The sequence below is a fragment of the Schistocerca gregaria genome, chromosome 4 (assembly GCF_023897955.1).
Source record: "Schistocerca gregaria isolate iqSchGreg1 chromosome 4, iqSchGreg1.2, whole genome shotgun sequence".
Classification (NCBI taxonomy): domain Eukaryota; kingdom Metazoa; phylum Arthropoda; class Insecta; order Orthoptera; family Acrididae; genus Schistocerca; species Schistocerca gregaria.
Window position 1 is genome coordinate 402,102,017 of NC_064923.1, and position 21,525 is coordinate 402,123,541.

Sequence of the window (21,525 nt, forward strand, 5' to 3'; positions counted from 1 at the left end):
CTTGTTTTTCATATGGTTACTGACATCATTACATTCATTATCAATTACATAGTGCCAATTAAATAATTATTTGTTTGGTACAGATTATGATATATTCTGGTAGCTCTAATTGTATGCCATCCTTAACTATCTTTATATTACTTTATTGCTTGCTGTTGTGAGTGTGTTCTTCTCATTTTTTCATACCGTTACTGACATCATTATCAATTACATAATGCCAAATAAATAAATATTTGTTATGGCACAGATCATGATATATTATGGTAGCTCTAATTAGATGCCATCCAACAATACCCCACAGAGTTTAGTTGCTAGTTTCATGTGGCTATTATTAGTTGTAATAGATTTACCACATTTATTCATCTTCATCCTTTCATAATTTATATAGTAATAAATGTATCAAGGAGTCTTACTGTCCATAATTTCAGTATTAACTTTCCCAGTCAGTGATGTACCTGTATTTTTTTATATCCCTATTGGTTCTATGCATTTCCTTTCGCTTGACATATTTAGTGGCAATGTTTTGTCACATTTGGCAGGTGATCCATGTCATTGTCAGTGCCTACTATTCCCGTTATCTTGGTTTCACCAGTGGTATACCTGTATGATATTCTTACTTCCTCACAATGGCTGTCCATTGGATACTAGCACATCTGCACTGCTCGTATAACTGATAATTCAGTCATTGACTAATCAAGAGATCCACATGTTCCCAACACTTCCACTAGCTACACCTTAAGTACACATAACATCACAACCATATTGATGTTGTCTACTGGGCACAATGAATGAATGAATGAATGAATGATGGCTTACAGCACTGACATACATGCTTCATATGTCTTATTAGTAACATGAACTTTTTATTAATGTTATGTTACCTTTGAACTACATTCCAGAAGTTGGCTCCAAATATCATAAGAATCTGTGATAAGTTATCAATATTTAGCATTAATCTCACTTCAAAAATTTATTCTTTTCAGCCAACTTATGCTGTCTTGCCAAAATCGGGTGAAGCACAGTTGAGAATATTCAATGGTCTGGACACTCAGCTTAATGTATCATTAGATAATAACCTAAATAACGTCATAGAAGCACTTGGTGTATGGGAGCTAAAGAATTTGCCTGTTTCTGGCAATCAGCAATATACAATTACTACAACAAATGGAAGTGTTAACAATACTGGCACTGTAATTGCCTATGAACTTCAGGTACTGTGACTGCTTGAAATCTGTGCTGTTAGTGATTAGTGTTTATATTTTAAGACAAATAACAAGAGAGAATAGTTATTTTGTAAAACATTAGTGAGCTTGATTTTGGTATATGATTTGTATGGATGAATAAAAGTCTCACAGAACAAATAAGGTATGTACAGCTTTTTGGGAATCAGGCATATGAAGATGAAGCTTCTGTTAATCTCACAAAGAAAATAATGCAAAGAAATACCATTAAAAGTAAAGCTCTTCAGAGATTATAAGTTTTACACAAAAAAACAATCAGCTATTTGAAAGCAAAGATGCCTGGGAATTTCACCAACGTAATTTCAATTACTGTGTGCCTTTTGATCTCTCTTTATGGCACCTCTAAGTAATTTTTGTTCAACTGGAACTGCAGAATATCAGTTTTTGTAAGCTTAAGAGTTAAGCTGTTTGACATGAACAAGCTGTACGCTTGTCCTAATATAGCCTACTCTTCAGTAAGAAAGACTATTCACAAACAATTTAGTAATCAGTAGCCCAACTAGGAAACACCAGACAGTTACCTAATTATAGCTGAATGGGCCTGTACCTAGTTTATAGCAAACAGGTTATTTCCTGGTCTCATGAAGACTTAATATATTTTAAACATGTAACAACAAACCAAAACATAATGATACCTAATTTAACAGTGTGTTGATCCACCTAGGGATTCCAGTACAATTATTCTGTGAAGCATAAATTTTATCAGTCCTTACTACATTCCAGAGGTATACGACAGCTGATGTCTATGCACAGATCATCCAGTTCCCATAAATAACAGGCTTGTAATGTGTGGGTACAGAGCTTGTGCTCAATACTGTCCCAGATTTGCTCCATTGGGTTAAGATCAAGCAAATTTGAGGCCCAAGACAGCAACACAAGTTCACTATTGTGTACCTCACATCACTGTAGCACTATGCTGGCCTTGAGACAAAGACAATTATCCTGCTGGAAGATGTCATGAAATCAGAGATGATGTCAAGCTTAAAAGGAATGCATGTGATATGCAATAATTTTCATGTAATGCACAGCTGTCATGGTGTCTTTGATTACTATTTCTAGTCCCATGGGAGCCGAGGTGGATGTCTTCCACACTATAATACTGCCACCAACAGTCTGCATCTGTGGCTTGGTGCAGGATTTGAGCAGATGGATGATGGCATATCTGATCAGAAACACTGACTTGTGCAACAAGAATTGTGATTCATCTGACCAGATGACACATTTTCATTGATCCATGATAATCTCTATGATCAAAGACCCACTGCAATTGTAATTAATGATGTCATTAGATAAGTATGAAAACCTTTAGGGTTCATCTGCTGTGGAACCCAATTTTCAGCAAAATGCACTGAATGGAGAACTCTGAAACACTTATGACTGCATGAGCACTGAACTCTTGGCATCAGATCACCAAATATTCATCTACACTAAGTGGGCAAGCCTTCATGTTCTGAGTTGAGTGAAGGACATCCAACATCTTGTCACCTACTCATGGTCTCATCATCCTTTAACCAATTTCCACAGATGCTTGTGATAGTAACATACAAAACAGTTGACCAGATTTGCTGGATCTGAGATGCTCATTTTTAGGTGATTGGCCATAACAAACTGCCATTGGTCGGAATCACTTATGTCAGGTGTTTGAGCCTCTGTTGACAGTAGAATGAGTCCCCATTTGTATCTGCTCTGCTTACATAATTTTCTTGCCATGTCATGTGCCTGCAACACCATCAGGTGACATTCAGTCTATCAACTTTGAAACCCAGAAAATTATAGGAGTACTTTTTATCAACATGGTGGAGACTGAAGATAATGTCAGTCACCATCCATTGTCATGGAAGGTATATGGGATAATAAAAGATTATGGTTTCACCAAAATTTACTTAGTTTCCTTCAAAACAGATTTTATGCTGAATTCTGGGTCAGCATAGTAGATGGAGGTATCAAAGAAATGACTTGCCGTAAGGAAGTGTTCTTTCTTCAGTGTTAACTAACATTTACGCCAATGACCTGCCACTTCCAGCAAATAAAAGTACGAGGGTTGCCCAGAAAGAAATGCACCACATTTTTTTTCAACAGTTCTTTACTGAACATAATGAGAATTACACACAGACACAAGGCTGGTGTTTTATCTATACACCCTATTTTTCCACATAATCTCCATCCCATTCTATGGCCTTCCTCCAGTGCGAAACAAGGGCATGTATGCCCTGTCGTTACCAATCCCCATCCTGGTGACAGAGCCAGTGCTTCACTGTGTGAGTCACCACCTCATTGTCCTCAAAATGTCTTCCATGAATGGCATCCTTTAATGACCCAAACAAGTAGAAGTCCGAGGGGGCTATTTCAGGTATGTCTGATGTGACAGCCATAGATGGTCTCCCCAACCACTGCAAATCGTGGAGCTCCACTGAACCACCTCCTGATGACCTCACCCTCTGTGCCCAGTGACTAACTGTACTTCTGTCAACAGCAGGTGCTCCATAGACTTTGCACAAGCATTTGTGAATATTCCTCACAGTTTCCCTCTCTGCAGTGAGGAATTCAATGAGTCACATTGCTTGTTACATACATCACCTACAGGTGACATTTTGCAACTGTCTTGTAGCTATACTATCTGTTAGAAGAGACAGAAACTTGGCACACTCACTCGGGAGACTTCATATAATACGTACATAATGTTTCGCACTCATAGCATTGTTTATGGTTGAGAAAAAAAATGAACATTACTTTCTGGGCAACCCTCACAGTTGCCTTTGTGCCAGTGCTGTGGCATTAGTAAGTAGAGGGAAATCTTCGAAAATGGTGAAGCCCACTTGATAGATGCACTGATAGAGTTGCATGTCTATTATTTAAAGAATCAAATTCACCCAAACCCAGCTAAAGCCCAACAGTTGTGTTTCATCCTAAACACAGTCAGGCACATCACATACTTAACATCACATGGCAAGAGATACAATCATTAAATATGCACCATCCAAAATATGTGGAAGTCACTCTGGATTGTAGCTTAAAGTACAAACAACATTGTAAGAATGAGAAGGCAGAAATAATATTCTTCAAAAGATCATCACTAGCATTTGGAGCTCTAGTCCACAAACCGTTAGATCGATAGCCTTAGCAACATATTACAGTGCTGTAGGGAACACATGCCAAGTATGGTACAAATTTACCCATGCAATCATAGTTGACAAGGCACTAAACCAAATGTATAGTTTATTAAAAGTTGTTTGAAACCTTTGCCATTTGTAAAAACGCATCCATCTCACAAGCATATCTCCACGGCCTAATTATCATGCCAACACAGAGAGGACAAATCAGGCTCATCAGGAAACTCGTCCTATGTGAGATCTTTCCAGAAAACAAATGAACAGCTTTAATTATACACTTATGGAGATATTTAATGATTCACAGTTGGCAGAACTACCTTGTGCCTCACTTCCTTTGTAACAATGTTTTTCTTGAGTGTTGATATATTGTTTAGTTTTTGTGTTATTGTTATGTGAGTGCAATGTGTTTAAGTGATAGTGGCAGTTTTTGAAATATGTATTATATGAATCTTAATGATAGTTAGATTTAAAATGTTTGCTGTGAACCAGTTATAGGCTTGAAACTTTCTGGCAGATTAAAACTGTGTGTCCCACCGAGACTCGAACTCGGGACCTTTGCCCGTCACGAGCAAGTGCTCTACCATCTGAGCTACCGAAGCATGACTCACGCCTGGTCCTCACAGCTTTACTTCTGCCAGTATCTTGTCTCCTACCTTCCAAACTTTACAGATGCTCTCCTGTGAACCTTGCAGTTTCATATCAGCGCACACTCCACTGCAGAGTGAAAATCTCATTCTGGAAACATCCCCCAGGCTGTGGCTAAGTCATGTCTCCGCAGTATCCTTTCTTTCAGGAGTGCTAGTTCTGTAAGGTTCGCAGGAGAGCTTCTGTAAAGTTCGGAAGGTAGGAGACGAGATACTGGCAGAAGTAAAGCTGTGAGGACCGGGTGTGAGTCGTGCTTCAGTAGCTCAGATGGTATAGCACTTGCCCGCAAAAGGCAAAGGTCCCGAGTACGAGTCTCGGTCGGGCACACAGTTTTAATCTGCCAGGAATTTTCAAGCCTGTGAAAGCAGCCAACTTAACTAAAACTACCATGCCACACTTTATGTGGGCATGATCACTAACCAGCTGTCTGCATGGCCAGCCACCATCAAACTGTGGGCAAAAGACATTTGGACCATACAGCTACTGAGCATGCTGACAACGTGATTTGCTTAACTTAAATGACTGCTTCACAGCCTGTGGCATCTGAGTTATTCCCAACAGCACTAGGTTTTCTGAATGTCATTGGTAGGAAGAATTTCACCTGCAATATATCCTTCATTCCTGTAACCATTCTGGCTTGAACAATCACTACTCCTTGTCCTCCCTCTACCTATCCCCTTCTCTGCTGCCACTCTAGCACTAAACACCTACTAACCAAATAGCACACCTTTCTCTACACCTCTCCTTTCCACTTTGGCCACCCACCCACCTCCTCTGCAGCACAGCCTCCCAATGCTGCATCTAACAGTCCACTATACTACCACCACCATGTCCCTGCAAGCAAGTGAAGAGGACATTAATCCTGAATCATCTTACAAAATTTTGTACATTTCAGTTTTTAACTATCAGAGGTAATCAAATATTACATAATGAGACCTCAGAAAGTACACAAAAGATGTTTCTTGACAGTCACATGCCATTATCATAGTTTTCAGCAGACAATTTTCTTGTATCATTAATTTGCATTCAGATGTATTTAATAAAGTTGAGTATTTTATGAACATCTTAAAAGCTTACTATAAAAAAATTGTTGCAGGCAACCTCATACCTAATTCAAAATGATCTGAACATCAGTGCTGCTATTAGGAATGACAGAATTGATAAGTCAGAGAATGGCTATCCATATATTAGGTAAGTCTTCTTGCCTTTGTTTAGCAATCAATTAGAACATTGTTTGAACTTTAGCCCTTGGCTAAACAGTACATCTGGTGGCATAAGAAACAAGAAAGAAAATCCAGTCAAGTTATACATTTACACTGCTTATCTGTATTTTTTTTTTTAATTTTCGTTTTGTAGAACAAGGTACATAATTAATTAAATTTAAAAACAAAATGAAAAATATTTTTGTTAAGGCAACTATTTAATTGGCTCTCCCCAAAGACAAATGTCTGCATATGTTTTATTTGGAGAAATTGACCTTTAATACTGTGAATAACCGTTTAACTGAAAATTGCATATGATATAATCCATTTTACACATGAAATGTCAGAAATTTTCATTTTACTCAAGTGGAAGAAGAGCTACTAGCTTTTTTTATATTGATTAGCTAACGTCCATTACTCTGAGGGGCAAGAGTCATGGGATAGCCATAAGAATATAAACATATGGCAACAGTATTGCATACACAATGTATAAAATGCACTGCAGTGGCATAGATGTCATTTGTACTCAGGTGAGTCATGCGAAAAGATTTCTGAAGCGATTATGGGTGCATGACAGGAATTAACAGAGACTGAATGTGGTCTGGTAATTGGAGCTAGAGACATAGGCCATTCCATTTTGGAAACCATTAACGAATTCAGCATTCCAAGATCCACAGTATCAAGAGTGTGCTGAGAATATCAAATTTCAGGCATTACCACTCCACCACAGATGGCCTTCACATAACAACTGAGAGCAGCAGCATTTGTGTAGAGTTGTCAGTTCTAAACGACAAGCTACACTGCTTGAAATAACCACAGAAATAATTTCAGTTGGTAAGGGCAGATGGTAGGATTAGTGTGTGGTGCAGACCCCATGATGCCATAGACACAAGTTGTCAACAAGAAACTGTGTGAGCTGATGGTGGTTCCATAATGGTGTGGGCTGTGTTTACATAGGATGGATTGGGTCCTTGGGTCTAAGTGAACTGATCATTGGCTGGAAATAGTTATGTTTGGCTACTTGGAGACAACTTACAGCCATTCATGGACTTCAATTATAAATGACAATGTGCCATGTCACCAGGCCACAACTATTCGAGACTGGTTGGGAGAACATGCTGGACAATTAAAGTGAATGATTTACCCACTCAGATGTCCCAACACGAATCCTATTGAATATTTGTGGGACATAATCAAGAGGTCAGTTTGTGCACAAAATCCTTCACTAACTACACTTTCACAATTATGGATAGCTATAGAGGCAGCATGACTCTATTTTTTCTGCAGGGGACTTCCAACAACTTGTTGAGTCCTTGCCACATTGAGCTGCTGCACTATGCCAGGTGAAAAAACCTCTCACACAATAGTGTATTAGGAGGTATCTCATGACTTGTTACCACAGTGTAATTATTATATACTTTATTACAGTATGTCTCTATATTGATTGCTGTTGGAGGTTTAATAGTCTTTATACACTACATAAATAAAGGCTTGTTTACACTGAACAGTATTTACTAAAGCAGGCCTGTTCAGCAGACAGCTAGGTGAGCACAGGTAATCATGTTTGCTCAGCACTTGGGTAGTGAACACCCATGGTAAGATGGGGTTGTCAGGCATCATATAGGGCAGGGGAAGTGCAAACTGTGTGCTGTCTTCAGAGGAATGGCCATATTTTAAATTTACCATAATCTTAAATGTAAATCTATCCACCTACAGGTGCAGTGCTTAACACAGAGAGCAGCTCTTTTAAAATTGAGGAACAGCAGCAATATGGTTATATTATATGGTTGGGTCAGGAACTTCAAAGCATTGGTCAGATGCGATTTATAGGATGTTAGTGCGTGATGGATAGCTACAGTTAGATCTTAAAGAGCTGCACTGTGACAGGCTGTTACATAAGTTTCATAATAAAAAAAGTCTTGTAGACTCAATTACAAATTTTCTTCAATGTAAATTTCCACAACTTCACAAGTCTGCAGCTAGGATTATGTCAATGTTTGGACCTGCACATTTGTGTGAGTAACTTTTTTCACAGTGAAGATAATGAAACCCACAAAAGCTCTATGACAGACTGTCAGACAGTTTCTGTGGGTTACTTACTTTTCACCATGGAAAAAGTTACTCTCAGAGGTATGCAGGCCTAAACACTGACTTAAACTTAAAAGCTTATGTTCAAATTAGCAGTGCCCATAAAGTGGTGTCAGCATTCATGCTTTAGTGAAAAGCAGAATAAATAGTATTCATTGACACCTAGTGCTTCTATTTTTACTGTGTGAGTGAAATAGTCACAAAATAAAAGTCTGTCTGTTTAAACTTCCTACAAAAATGACATTCATGATGAGGCTGCAGCAGTCATAACAAATATAATGTTTCATTCTTTGCTCCCCCCATGTTCTTTGTATCATCAATTAAAAGAAATGCTTTGTGCATTTCATTGATTTTGTGGCATTTCCACAGGAAACTATCCTGATTGTTACAAAGTAGTTGAGGTGTGGAACATCTTTCAGCCCTTTCTCTGGTCATGCACAGGGATTTTTAAGTGAAAAGCAAGCTGAAATAAGGCTTTATCAGTTTCTCAGTGTGCTATTATTGTCCATCTGAACTTCAAGAAATTTGTCATTAATTTTGATTTAGTAAGTTACATCTAATTCTGAGAAGTGTATAGCATGGTTATCATGCCTCATACCATGCATCAGATGACAGACAAAAGAATTACCTACATTTTTGCTAGGTTGTTCATTATGCATAAATTTGGCTGCTTCTGTTTTGACAATTTCCTAATTACTTTCGAGCTACATGAGATAGCTTCAGCTTTTTGTGATAACAAATTGTGAGAATAGTCAACTACTGTCTTTTCTGTTTCTGGTATGCTTAAGTGCTGAAATTTTATTGGTATATTTGTATCATCACTGAATCTTACAAATTTTGAATAGTGTTTTATTGCACCTTGTATGTTTAAAACAAGACCACACAAAGTAGCAAACCCCCGAAAGCTCTCTCTGTATTTGGTTTCCCCCTACTCAGAATTTAGTGTTATCCTGTGATAAATACAATTGTTCCCCGTCATGTGATGACATACGTGGCATAATATCTTGGTTCCACAAGTAGTTGTTTATAATGAACATTGTTAATGCACAGGAAAAGGAAAAAACTTTATTCATTTTTATTAAAACTTCATGTTAACAGTTTAATGTAGCTTTTTCTGCAGAGAACACTCCATAGAAACTGAACTGAGAACAGAAAAGTGGGACTGTACTTTATCTTAGATCATTTATTAATGAAAGAGGAAACTGGGTCTATAGAGGCTACTTACTAATCTTCCCTTTTATAAAAATATGTATCATTCATTCACAAAATATTGTTTCAGTTATAGACTGGCAAATTAGCCCAAGTTGGGTCTTGCCACATCAGCATAGTATTTCAATGCACATACCCTCATAAGCGGAATAAGTATCATTTTCAGTGATTTGCTAGCATAATCACTTTGCTAAACTAACAAGTGCTTTGCTAAACTAACAAGTGCATTGGGACATGCAGTGTTTGCCTAAGCTAACCTTGAGCAATAATATTTGGTTGGCTACTTTGCTCACTGTGATTTATACAGCTGCCATGGTGATTATTCATTAAATTTAGTGCCCAATAAATGCATTCTGTTATCTCTCATTTTCAAAATTGTGGACTTGACAATAATGTGTGACACAGTGTGATTTTTTCTTGTTTTATTGTAGGACATAAATGTTCTTCTGTAGTTTTATTCATAATTCATAATCTTATGTATTCGGTCATCATATTCCAGGGGTACCATCATGAAGGAGAACAGGAGAGATAAAAGTCGTTAATTTGTTCAGTAAAGTCTTCTTGAACTCTTGACTGGCTTTAACCACATGAAAAATCTTCTGCAAGTCTCTCTTAAATTTATAGTTCTTATTTCTAGCAATGTCATTGTGATACTACAGGAACAGCAGGTGAACACCCATAATCTCATAATCTAAGGCTTTTTTTCCAGGCTGATATATGACTTTGGAGAGAATTTACCATCTGAAATATACTTTAAAAAAGAAGGAACAGATGAAATTGCATTGCGAATCCCTATACAAACTGGCAGTTCAGCAACAGACCCTTTATCAATTGAAGATGGCACGTACGTACTTATGAACTGAAACATTTCTCTCCTCATCCTTTTACTTTCACATAAACTTACTAAAGTTAAGCAACTAACGCCATTTAAATGTTTCTGCTTTCTTAATTTTTTTCAGATTTGATGTATTCACACAAAATAATACGAAGTTAACATCGGTTACCCTGCAGTTGGGTGGTGTATATACACTTGTCTTGGTGGAGAGTGACTCAGCAACAGATGGTGGATATGTAAGGGCAGCTACATATATAATCAATTGAAAATTTTTCCCCATCATTTATTTCTCCTTATCTTTGTTAGTGACACACATTCAATGAGTAATCATTCCTCGTTTGGTGAATCTGATGAAATACAATGTTCATAGTATACAATATGCTTTATGCTCCATGTTTCTGTGTGAAACATTGTAAGTTGTATAAGAGAATTGTATTTTACATTGTTATTACTATTATTATTATTATTATTATTATTATTATTATTATTTTGCAGCCACTCTGCTGTTCATTACATTCTTGACAGAGAAAATGTCCTATTTGTACTATGCTTTATGTCGAAGAATTTTTACTACCTAGTTTGTGGTTACCAGTTTTGTGAGTTAAATAAAATAGTCAAATAACAAAGAGACAGACATGCTAGCCAGTATATACCTTCAGAAAACCAAATTCCAGTAATACTAATAGATACAATAAGAGGACCTCTTTAAAAAATCTGTTGCTAGATTTCAGAACTGTTAGTTCCTTTTTCTAGGAGGAAACAGGGATTAGTTTCATAAGGCTGGGGAGAAAGGGCAGGTAACTGAGACACCAGGATATGGAGGTCATATATGATGGGAGGAGGAGTGACAAAAATGAAAGGAGAAGCATCAGAGAGAGTGCAGGACATCAACGATAATAAACGAGTATGCAGTGGGCCAGGTTTGGTTCAGAGATGGTAAAAGGACAGTGTGTCAAGTAAAGATGAGCTGACAAGGAGATAAATGAAATCTGGAATGAACAGGGCAATTAAGAATTAAGTGGAAAGCAAAAAGGTGGTCTTTTTTTGGGGGGGAGGGGAGACGATGAGATAAAATGAGAGAGAGAGAGAGAGAGAGAGAGAGAGAGAGAGAGAGAGAGAGAGAGAGAGAGAGAGAGAGAGAGAGAGACTTGAATATAAAAGACAAAAAAAGTAAAACCTCTCAAATATAACTGCCCCCCCCCCCCCCCCCATGCGCCTACCTCATTGTCATTATTAATGTCGCCTCACTGCACCGTCGCCCCACAATGCATGGCCTTGCAGCCCTAAAATACTCCTTTTCCAAACACCCACTTGAAGTCTCCCTTGAACCTAGTTTGTCACCCTAGTCAACATCATCATCCTTACCCGTAATTACTACATATTTGAGGGCCATCCTACTAATAAATTAGGATGACACTGTCCTGTGTCAACTTGTACATGAACCACATGGAGAAAGCTAAAAACTGCCCCTCCCCCCTACTTAGTACTAATACTTAGTACTAATTTATTGATGACATCTTAGTGGTCAGTACTCATGGTGAAGAAAGATTGTTCCACTTTTTGCAACAGCTTAACTTCAAAACAGCTGGTCTTTTTCCAAATCCAAAGCAGCCTCCATCTCATGGAAGCTCAATTCACATGAAACCATCAACAATCAACAGTACCTCCATTTTGACACCTTCCGTCAATCCCACATTAAATGCTCTCCTGTCTACAGCATATTTATCTGTGGAAAACATGTCTGCTCCAACATGAATTCCTCAACATCTTTGTCAATAACTACCTCCAGCATTTCCTCTCTTGCAACTACCGCACCTATCTTGCCCACCTCTGAATGTAGCCTTTTGAATGCAAATGTCACAGTTCATAACGTATGTCAGTTATCAAGACTTCTGAAAGTGGGAAATCATTCATACCAGAACCATCTTTCTTGAAACAAGAGAATCCCTTTTCTGACATGATTTGAAATACAGCACTCACTCTTCATACAACATAAATGTTTTGATATGGTTCCATTGCTTGAACACCTTCGTTAATCCCAAAGCAAGCAACATGTCATAAATGTTAGACATTTTTCTACTAACGAGTATTTTATAACGTATAAACAACTTTCATAAGGGTTAAGTATGGTATGCAAAATCCAATACATAACAAAACTAGAACTTCAAGTAGCAAAATGATGTCTAATAAATAAACTTATAACAATTTGACTCTTGTGTAACTGCTGTGTCCACTCAGTTTATCAAAGTTATTTTGGGATGATAACTGAACAAAAATAAGAAACAAATTTATGTTAACAGTTCCAATAGCATAAATGACCTGAAAATGCACTGCATTGTGATCACATGGTCATGAGGTGGCTGCTGTCAATGTGTCCAGTGGTGGGCAGCTGGTGGCTGCTTTAGGGCAAAAAAGCTCAAGCACAAAGTGTTCTGATCTTCACACACACAAAAGCTACTTCATGGAAGGTTTTGCTATTACTGGTGGTTTATAAAGTGATGCAAATTATCTTTGAGGTCCCATCAGAGTGATATCTTTAGCAGACAGTCTAAATTTAGTTTGAAAAATAAAGGGAGGAGCGGACTTGAATTCATGAATTTGTGTTTATGTGGTATTATGTCTGCAGCACTGTAACATGTGCTTCAGATGCTTCCATATTCTACAGTGCTGCCAGACCATTCATTTGAATTCTGAAAAGGGAGGGGCTAATTTTATTGGCGCCTTAAGTCAACAAACAGACTTAGTCTCAGTGGCAGTCAGCTGGTGGCCAGGTTTTGTGTGGTGAACATGATCCATGGAAAATAAAAATTAAACCTTGAACTTACTAACCAGTCAACCAGTTAACTAATCTGTCAACCAACCAACTACCTTTGACTGAATTTTTTCTTTTAAAAGCAGAATGTACTAGGAAAAACATTAAAATTACAAACTGTACAGTCTGAATTGCCATTATTGACCTTCAGGACATGAAATGCCAATACTACCACTAAACATAACAAATGTGAAAGCAATTGTTAAGTTTCAAGTTTCGATATTCTTTAATTCTTTTGTCATAGAGAAAGTGATGGATCCACCTGATGAGTGGGAGAGAGAGAGAGAGAGAGAGAGAGAGAGAGAGGAGAGAGAGAGAGAGAGAGAGAGAGAGATGTTAGGATGCCGAAGTTCATTGCAGGCGATGTGCCTCCTTTCATTCATGGCTGATAAAAGGACAGAGTACCATATAAAGATGGATTGAGAAGAAGAGACATGAAAACTGGAATAAATAGTACAATTAAGAATTAAGAGGAAAGAAGGAAAACAGATTGGAAAAAAAAAACAGTGGACTTCATGGAGTGAAGCCATTGCTGAGGGAGGGAAACCTAATGGCCTGTTGGGTGGAGGAAGCACTCAGTCCCTCGAGTCATGGTGCATAGCATGTTCAACCACTGGTTACTGGGTATCCCCAAGGAAGACAGTTCTTTTGGGTCTATATATGGACTCCTCCAGTTTAGTGGTGGATTTCTGATATAAAAATCAGTGCTGTGAACACATATCAACTGATAAATGTGTGTGGTTCACTTATTGTTCTGCATTTCATATCATAGGATCAGGCATGTCATAGGATCAGGCATTGATGGGTGCATGCGTCAGACTCACATCAGTAGTACAGTGGTCTGGGAATGTCACATGGTTTGTCAGTGATGTTACAGAGGACAGAAGGGTGATGGGAGATGACTGTAGGTGTTAAAGGGATGTGTATCAGGGAGAGAGAATCATTTCAGTGCTTGACCTGCGAAAGTCCTCACCTTAGCAAGTAATCTGTTGAGGCTTTGGAAACTGGGTGTTACAAGGTATCTATGTGAAGTTTCTGTAAAGAACCTCATTCATATGACGACTACTCATATTTTTTGATGCAGCTGTATCCCAAAAACTGCAAGTGACTGTGACAGTGTTTTCTAAATCACAATTTTCATTCAAATTTGGCTGAAGTTTCTGCACTTTTCATCTAAGATATAGCAACTTTTGGCTTAAAAGTAATAACATGTAAAATAGTTATGAAATCAATGGTACAACCTAACATAAATGGTGTTTAAAACCAGGAATTTGGGATCAATAACTTTGAACTTTTTAGCGTTGTTATTGTTTTAACTGCTATTTGTGATTATGCAGTGCATTTTATTCCTGCTTCCCACATCACCCTCTCCTTCAGAATCATTCCAGAAACAAAGGTGATGAAGTTTCAGGAATTTACCTGGCCTAACACACCATTTCTGGCAATATTTTGTGTTATTAATGTTCCTTTCTCATCCTGTTATTCATTTTAGGTGACATTAAAATGAAAAGGCCTAAAATTTATATTTTGTGTTGTTTTACAGCTGACAAGCATTCACACAAATAACTGAACCAAACAGTGTACATATGCTGTGGTTGATACCAACAATACGTTGTAATAACAATGGGAGAAGTGATGTTCTCCATAACAGGCTTGGAATTCTCTTATTCTCAGGTATGCACTTCTTTTTCACTATACAAGTTACGTGTACGTACCAGATACTTTTCTGTGACCTTGTAACTCACAAAATTCTAACCATTATTTTCCCTGGAACTTTTCGTTTGGCTCACTCTTGTAAAATTGTAGTATATCCATGTGGTACTACTGAATGTGCTTAACTAGTAAAATAGGCTGCATATGAAAAGGTATGCCTTTCTCTTGCTACTTACATAATTACCTGAGCAATCTTATCATGTAAAAGGTGAAGAGGGTCACAGGGAAAACACATTTAGATATTGTCTGTAATATATTATTTATGATATGCACAAATCTGTCACATAGTTCTTTCCATGAGAAGTTAGTTTCTGTACTGTAGGTGCTTCTCTAATTTACAGAATGGCCATTGTTCATTTGTTTGTCCTATCTGGAAACACAACCCTTCCTGTAAAAATAACACTCCAATCAGCAGCTTATGAGAAACAGACGTGAGTTAGTTACTTGCCTTTTCTGTACATCATAATTGTGACATCTAGCTATAATGAGGTAAAAGTAATTTTTTCAACTATAGCACACTTTCTCAGTGGAAAGTATGACAATACGCTGATCATTTACATAATTTATTCACGTTTTTCTTACATGCCTACAGTTAATTATACTTAACTTTTAACTACTCCTCCCTCTCCCTCTCCCTCTCCCACTCCCCCTCCCCCTCCCACTCCCCCTCCCCCTCCCCCTCCCCCCCCCTCCCCCTCCACATCCCCCTCCCCCTCCACATCCCCCTCCCCCTCCACATCCCCCTCCCCCTCCCCCTCCCCCTCCCCTCTCCCTCTCCCACACCCCTCCCCCCCCTCCCCTGTTAAAACAAATAATAAAAATCTTTTCCACCTTCAGAAATTCTTCTGTGGAATGGAAGTTGTCATGCTTGAGTGGTGGATAGTTTAAATAATTCTCCTCCTCATTTTACTGTGGTTTTTTTCCCAAGCTGTAATTGACTGCCAATGACAAAATTCATAAAGGAGTAAATCTGTAGTGAGATGGTTGTCAGTATGCTTCAAAGAGCCACTAAAAGTGTTTCTAGAGTGTAAACACCACATATTATGCTTCTACATATATTTGTACAACATACGCCTTTTTTCTTCGATTATGAATTACTCCAAAATGCCACACTGTAAGACATTAGTGAATGACAATAGTAAAAATAAGTCAACTTTTTGACATTTTCATCACCAATATTGTAATGCAAAGGTTGCAGAACCAAGACATTTAAGATGGATCTGTAGCATACAACTTCCAATTCTGGTTCTTAGCAATATAAACATCTAACAATTTAGAATATTGTTTCACATACTGATTAACATCGACAGATACATGAACAAAAGGTACAGAGCTTTGCTTTGCTAGCTTTTGGAATGAAATTCCTTTCTCGAGCTGTCTCTCTCTACATTGTGCTCTTTCAACTGTTAGCTCTTTCCTGGCCCACGGTGAGTGTACTGAGGAGATGTGAGAGTGCAGGGTGGTGTAGGATGAGGGATGGATAGAAGTGGGAGGCAGAGAGTGTCTAGCGGCTTGTGGGAGAGTGGAGAGCCATTCATGGGCTACCTGTGGGTGCAGGTAGAGTGGGGGGGGGGGGGGGGCGCAGGTGGGAGATCACTGAGCATGCGACTTCAAAGATTAGGGTGTGAGATGGCAACATAGAATTAGCTGACACACATTGGGTGGGGGATAATGGGGAAAAGAGATGCTTCTCTCTCTCTCTCTCTCTCTCTCTCTCCTCTCTCTCTCTCTCTCTCTCTCTCTCTCTCTAATGGGGCTGGAGGGACAGTGAGTTACCTTAGGTTTACATCAGAGAGGTTATGGGAGCAAAGAATGTGCTGCAAGGATAGCTCTCACCTGTGCAGCTCAGAAAAGGTGGTGGTGGTGGTGGTGGTGGTGGTGGTGGTGGTGGTGGTGGTGGGGGGGGGGGGAGAATCCAGATGGTATGGGTTGTGAACCAGCCATCAAAATCTCATGTTGTGCTATGCTGCATGTTGTGCCACTGGGTGGTCAACCTTGGTTTTGGCAACAGTTTGACAGTGACCATTCATTCTGATTGACAGCTGGTTGGTTGTCATACCAACGTAAGACACTGTGAAGTGGTTGAGAAGAGCTGGTGTGTAACATAGCTGCTTTCACACGTGGCCCCAGCCTGTGATGGTGTAGGACAAGCAGGTGATGGGACTGGAGTAGAAGGTGCTAGTTGGGTGGATAGGGCAGGTCTTGCATCTGGGTCTTCCACAAGGGTATGATCACAGTGGCAGGGGATTGGGGGTGAGAGTGGCACAGGAATTGAATAAGACGTTGTGGATGATGGGTAGGTGGTGGAACACCACTTTGGGAGGGGATGGAAGTATTCTGGGTAGGATGTCCCTCATTTCTGGGCATGATGATAGGTAATCAAATCCCTGATGAAGGACGTGGTTGTCGTTCCAATCTGGGCAGCACTGGGTGACAAGGAGTGCTTATGTATGGTTGGTTCTTGGGATGGATGTGAGGATCAGGCGTGTGTGGTGATATGGCACTGCAGATCTGTTTGTGTATCAGGCTGGGGGGGGGGGGGGGGGGGGGAGGGGGGGGAATTGTTGTTTGCCTGTCTGAGAAGGCCTTTGTGAGGCCCTCAGCATACTGGGCAAGGGAGTTCTCATCACTGCAGATGCATCCGCCATGGGTGGCCAGGCTATCTGGGAGAGAAGGGGTGGCAGCTGTCAAAGTGTAGGTACTGGTGGTGATTGGTGGGTTTGAGTTGGACTGAGGTGGGGTTGGAGCCATCTGAGAGGAGGAGATTGACTTCTAGGAAGGTGGTACAATGGGTGAGGGAGGAGCAGGTGAAGTGGATGGGAGAGAAGGTGCTGAGATTGTGGAGGAATGAGGATAAGGTGTCCTGGCCTTAGGTCCAGATTACAAAGATGTCATCAGTAAACCTGAACAAGACTATGAGTTTGGGTTTTGGGACGCTAGGAACGTTTCCTCTAGGTGGTCCATGAGGAGGTTGGCATAAGAGGGTGCCATGCAGTTGTCCATTACTGTGCTACAAATTTTTTTGAGTATCATCCCTTCAAAGGTAACAATCCTGGGCACCCCATTGTGGCTGGTTGCAATGCCCTCATTGAAAGAATGTTGGCCCTTGTTGACCAGCATCTGGAACCAATGGTCCAAAACCCAGCCTCCCAAATTAAAGATACCAACCACTTCCTGCACCAGCAGTCCATCATCGCCACACCCTTATCTCCTGGGTCTATACTAGTCACTGTAGAGGCAACCTCCTTATACACCAACACCTCTCATGCCCATGCCCATGGCCTGGCCACAATTGAACACTACCTCTCCCAATGATTTGCAAATTCCAGGTCCACCACTTCATTCCTTGTACACTTAACCAACTACATCCTACCCGATAACTGCCTGCATGGCACCCTCCTATGTGAACATCTTCATGGGCCAACTAGAGCAAACATTCCCAGCTCTTCAAAACCCAAAACCCTATGTCTGGTTCAGGTTTATTGATGACATCTTTATAATATGGACCCAAGACCAGGACACCTTGTCCTCATTCCTCCACAATCTCCACACCTACTCTCCCAATCACTTCACCTGTTCCTCCTCCACCCATTGTGCCATCTTCCTAGATGTCGATCTCCTCCTCTCAGATGGCTCGAACCTCACCTCAGTCCACATCAAAACCACAAACCACCAATCTCCAACAATACCTGCATCTTGACAGCTGCCACCCCTTGCACACCAAAAAATCCCTCCCGTTCAGCCTGGCTACCCACGGCAGATGCATCTGCAGTTACGACAACTCCTTTGCCCAGTATGCTGAAGGCCTCACAAAGGCCTTCTCAGACAGGCAGTAACCCCTGTCCCCCAGGCCAAATAATACACAAACAGATCTGCAGTGCCATATCCCCACATACACCTGATCCTCATATCCACCCCAAGAAAAAACCATACAGAAATGCCCTTTGGCACCTAATACCATGCAGGATTGGTATGACTGAACAATGTCCTTCATCAGTGCTTTGATTATCTATGATCATGCCCTGAAATGAAGTACACCCTATCCAAGATACTTCCATCCTCTCCCAAAGTGGTGTCCTGCTGCCTGCCCATCCTCCACAACATCCTAGTCCATCTGTGAGCCACTTTCACACCCAGTCCTCTGCCACAAGGATCAAATCCCTTGTGGAAGACCCAGATGCCAGACCTGCACTGTCTACCCACCCAGCACCACCTACTCCAGTCCTATCACAGGCTTATCCTACCCTATCAGAGGCCAGACCACCTGTGAAAGCAACCATGTTATATACCAGCTCTGCTGCAACCAATGCACAGTGTTTTACATTGGTATGACAAACAACCAGATGTCAACCAGAATGAATAGCCACCAGCAAACTGTTGCCTAAAACAAGGTGGACAACCCACAGGCACAACATGCAGCAGAGCACATGTGAGATTCACAAACCATACCATCTGGATCCTCCCAACAACACCAGTTTTTCTCTCTCTCTCTCTGTGTGTGTGTGTGTGTGTGTGTGTGTGTGTGTGTAAGGAATTTCATTCTGAAAGCTCTGTACCTTTTGTTCGTGTATTGTTGATGGTACAGTGCTTCTGTCTTTCAGTGAGTCATCTCTCTATTCCTAAATAATCCAATCTACGAACAGATAAAGGTTCTTCAACCACGACCACATTACCTGGAAGATTCACCATCAGTTAGGAAATATTTCTGTTTCTTAAATATACGATGGAAGAACAAGTCCCTGTGGCACATCTGTATTTATTAGTCCCCATTCTGAAGATGATGTTTCATTGTGTACACTGGAACATTCATCATCCTTTTAGTTACAAAGGATGAAAGAAAAGTTACCTGAAAATCTTTGATACCATAATGCTAGAGTTTTTCTAGGAGAAAAATGTAAATAGCATGTACAAAAGACTTTGACAAGTCATAGAAGATGCTAGCTGACAATACTGTACCATTTTGTGAATTTAAAATGTGCCATTTTCTGTAGAGAGCCTTTTTTAAATCTAATGTGAAATCATCATCACAAGTTGTCATGCTCATTGCTGAGTGTCATGACCCCATGAACAAAGTGCCTCCATCCCAAACAGTTACCAGCTTCTCTTAGAACCTGTAGAAGAGAGACACCCAAGCTCTTCTCAATTTGATTAATCCACCTGTTCCCTGACTTCCTCTTGGTGTCTTGCCCTCAGTCTTCCTTTCCATCCTTTCCATGATTATTTTCTCCAGGTTTTCTCCATCTCTCCTCACAATACAGCCAAAGAACTGGAGAATTTTTTGGCTGAGATGACAAAGGTGCATGTTGATACTGAGATGCTCAATAATTGACACATTTGTTCTTCTTTCATTCCATTTTATGCACAGCATCTTGTGCCAGCACCAAAACTGAAATGTGTCATGCACTGTTTGTACCTGGTTTTAAGGGTCCATGTCTTGCAACCATAAAATAAGTTGGGAATCATGAGTGTTTGAACAAGCCAGACCTTTGCTGTGTTCATTATTGCTCTGCTCTGCCAGATCTTGGTGAGCTTCTTCATAGCCACTCACTCTAGCATGATCTGTCTTCTTATCTCATCTTATCTTCACAGTTTCCTGCGTAACAAATGGTTGACCCCAAATAGATGAAAGAATGCACAGCTTTCTGTTCCTTTAATTGACCTTTGAGTTGAACCTGTACTCGACAATCAGTTACCATGAGATTGGACATGCTGAGGTTGAGGTCTAATACATATGATACACTAATGTCCTTTACTTTTCTTAATAGTTCAGCAGGTTCATTTTCATTACTGTCTAAAAGCATGGTGTCATCAGCAAATCTGAGGTGGTTAATAGCTCTACTACCAATTGAGATGCCTTTAGTCCAGCCATCAAGCACATTCCTAATGTCATGTTCTGAATAGAGATTGTTGGATAGTTGTGGGGATAAAACACAGCCATGTCTCACACCTTTTAATATGCTGAAGAAATCATGCCAGAACTTCCCTTCATAGCTGTGAGGTGATTGCCATATAGACTTCTGATCAGTGCTGTCAAGTTTGGTGGGACACCAAACTCCACAAGTGCATTCCACAACTTTTCCTGGAGAATGCAGCTGAAGACTTTCATATAGTCCAAGAAAGCAGATGAGGACAGGAACATAGAATTCTTGCAGTTTCTCAATTATTTGTCACGTGTTGAGAATATGTTCACCAGTTTCTTTACCTTCAACAGAATGTGCTTGTTCTGATGATATGTGCAGCTGAATGTACATCTTCAAATACTAGTTCAGGATGTAGAGCAAAATTTTGCTTATGAGGGATATAAGAGCAATGGTTAGGTAGTTGGAGCAGTTCCTAATTGACCCTTTCTTGTGCAGTAGGATGAAGAGAGACTTCTACCTGTCTTCTGGTCATTCCCCCAGTTTCCCATATTCTTGTACACATCGAATGCAGCAAGTGAACACCTTCCTGCCCCATTTCTTTGATAATCTCATCAGATATACTGTCTAGAACAGGGGATTTATAGTTCTTCAGATGTTGTATTGCATTCTCCATTTTGTTGTGTGAGATTGTGTGTTCCAATGTAAGCTAGTCAATTGCCTGACTTTTCTTACTGTTGTTGATCCCAGATTACAACTTTTCACAGTACTGTTTCCATCTCCCAACAGATTCTTCCTTGTTTCCAATAGGG

The 21,525-nt window shown here is 39.9% G+C and overlaps 1 protein-coding gene across 1 annotated transcript in view; it reads left to right on the forward strand.

Moving 5' to 3' along the window:
- Window positions 1-21,525, forward strand: part of LOC126365904 (solute carrier family 15 member 1-like) — a 376,844-nt gene that overhangs the window by 350,166 nt on the left and 5,153 nt on the right. The window contains 7 exon segments of the mRNA XM_050008624.1: window positions 984-1,211; window positions 6,093-6,187; window positions 10,205-10,339; window positions 10,455-10,558; window positions 10,909-10,911; window positions 14,694-14,746; window positions 14,748-14,816. Of these exon segments, the coding sequence (XP_049864581.1) occupies window positions 984-1,211; window positions 6,093-6,187; window positions 10,205-10,339; window positions 10,455-10,558; window positions 10,909-10,911; window positions 14,694-14,746; window positions 14,748-14,816 (687 nt within the window).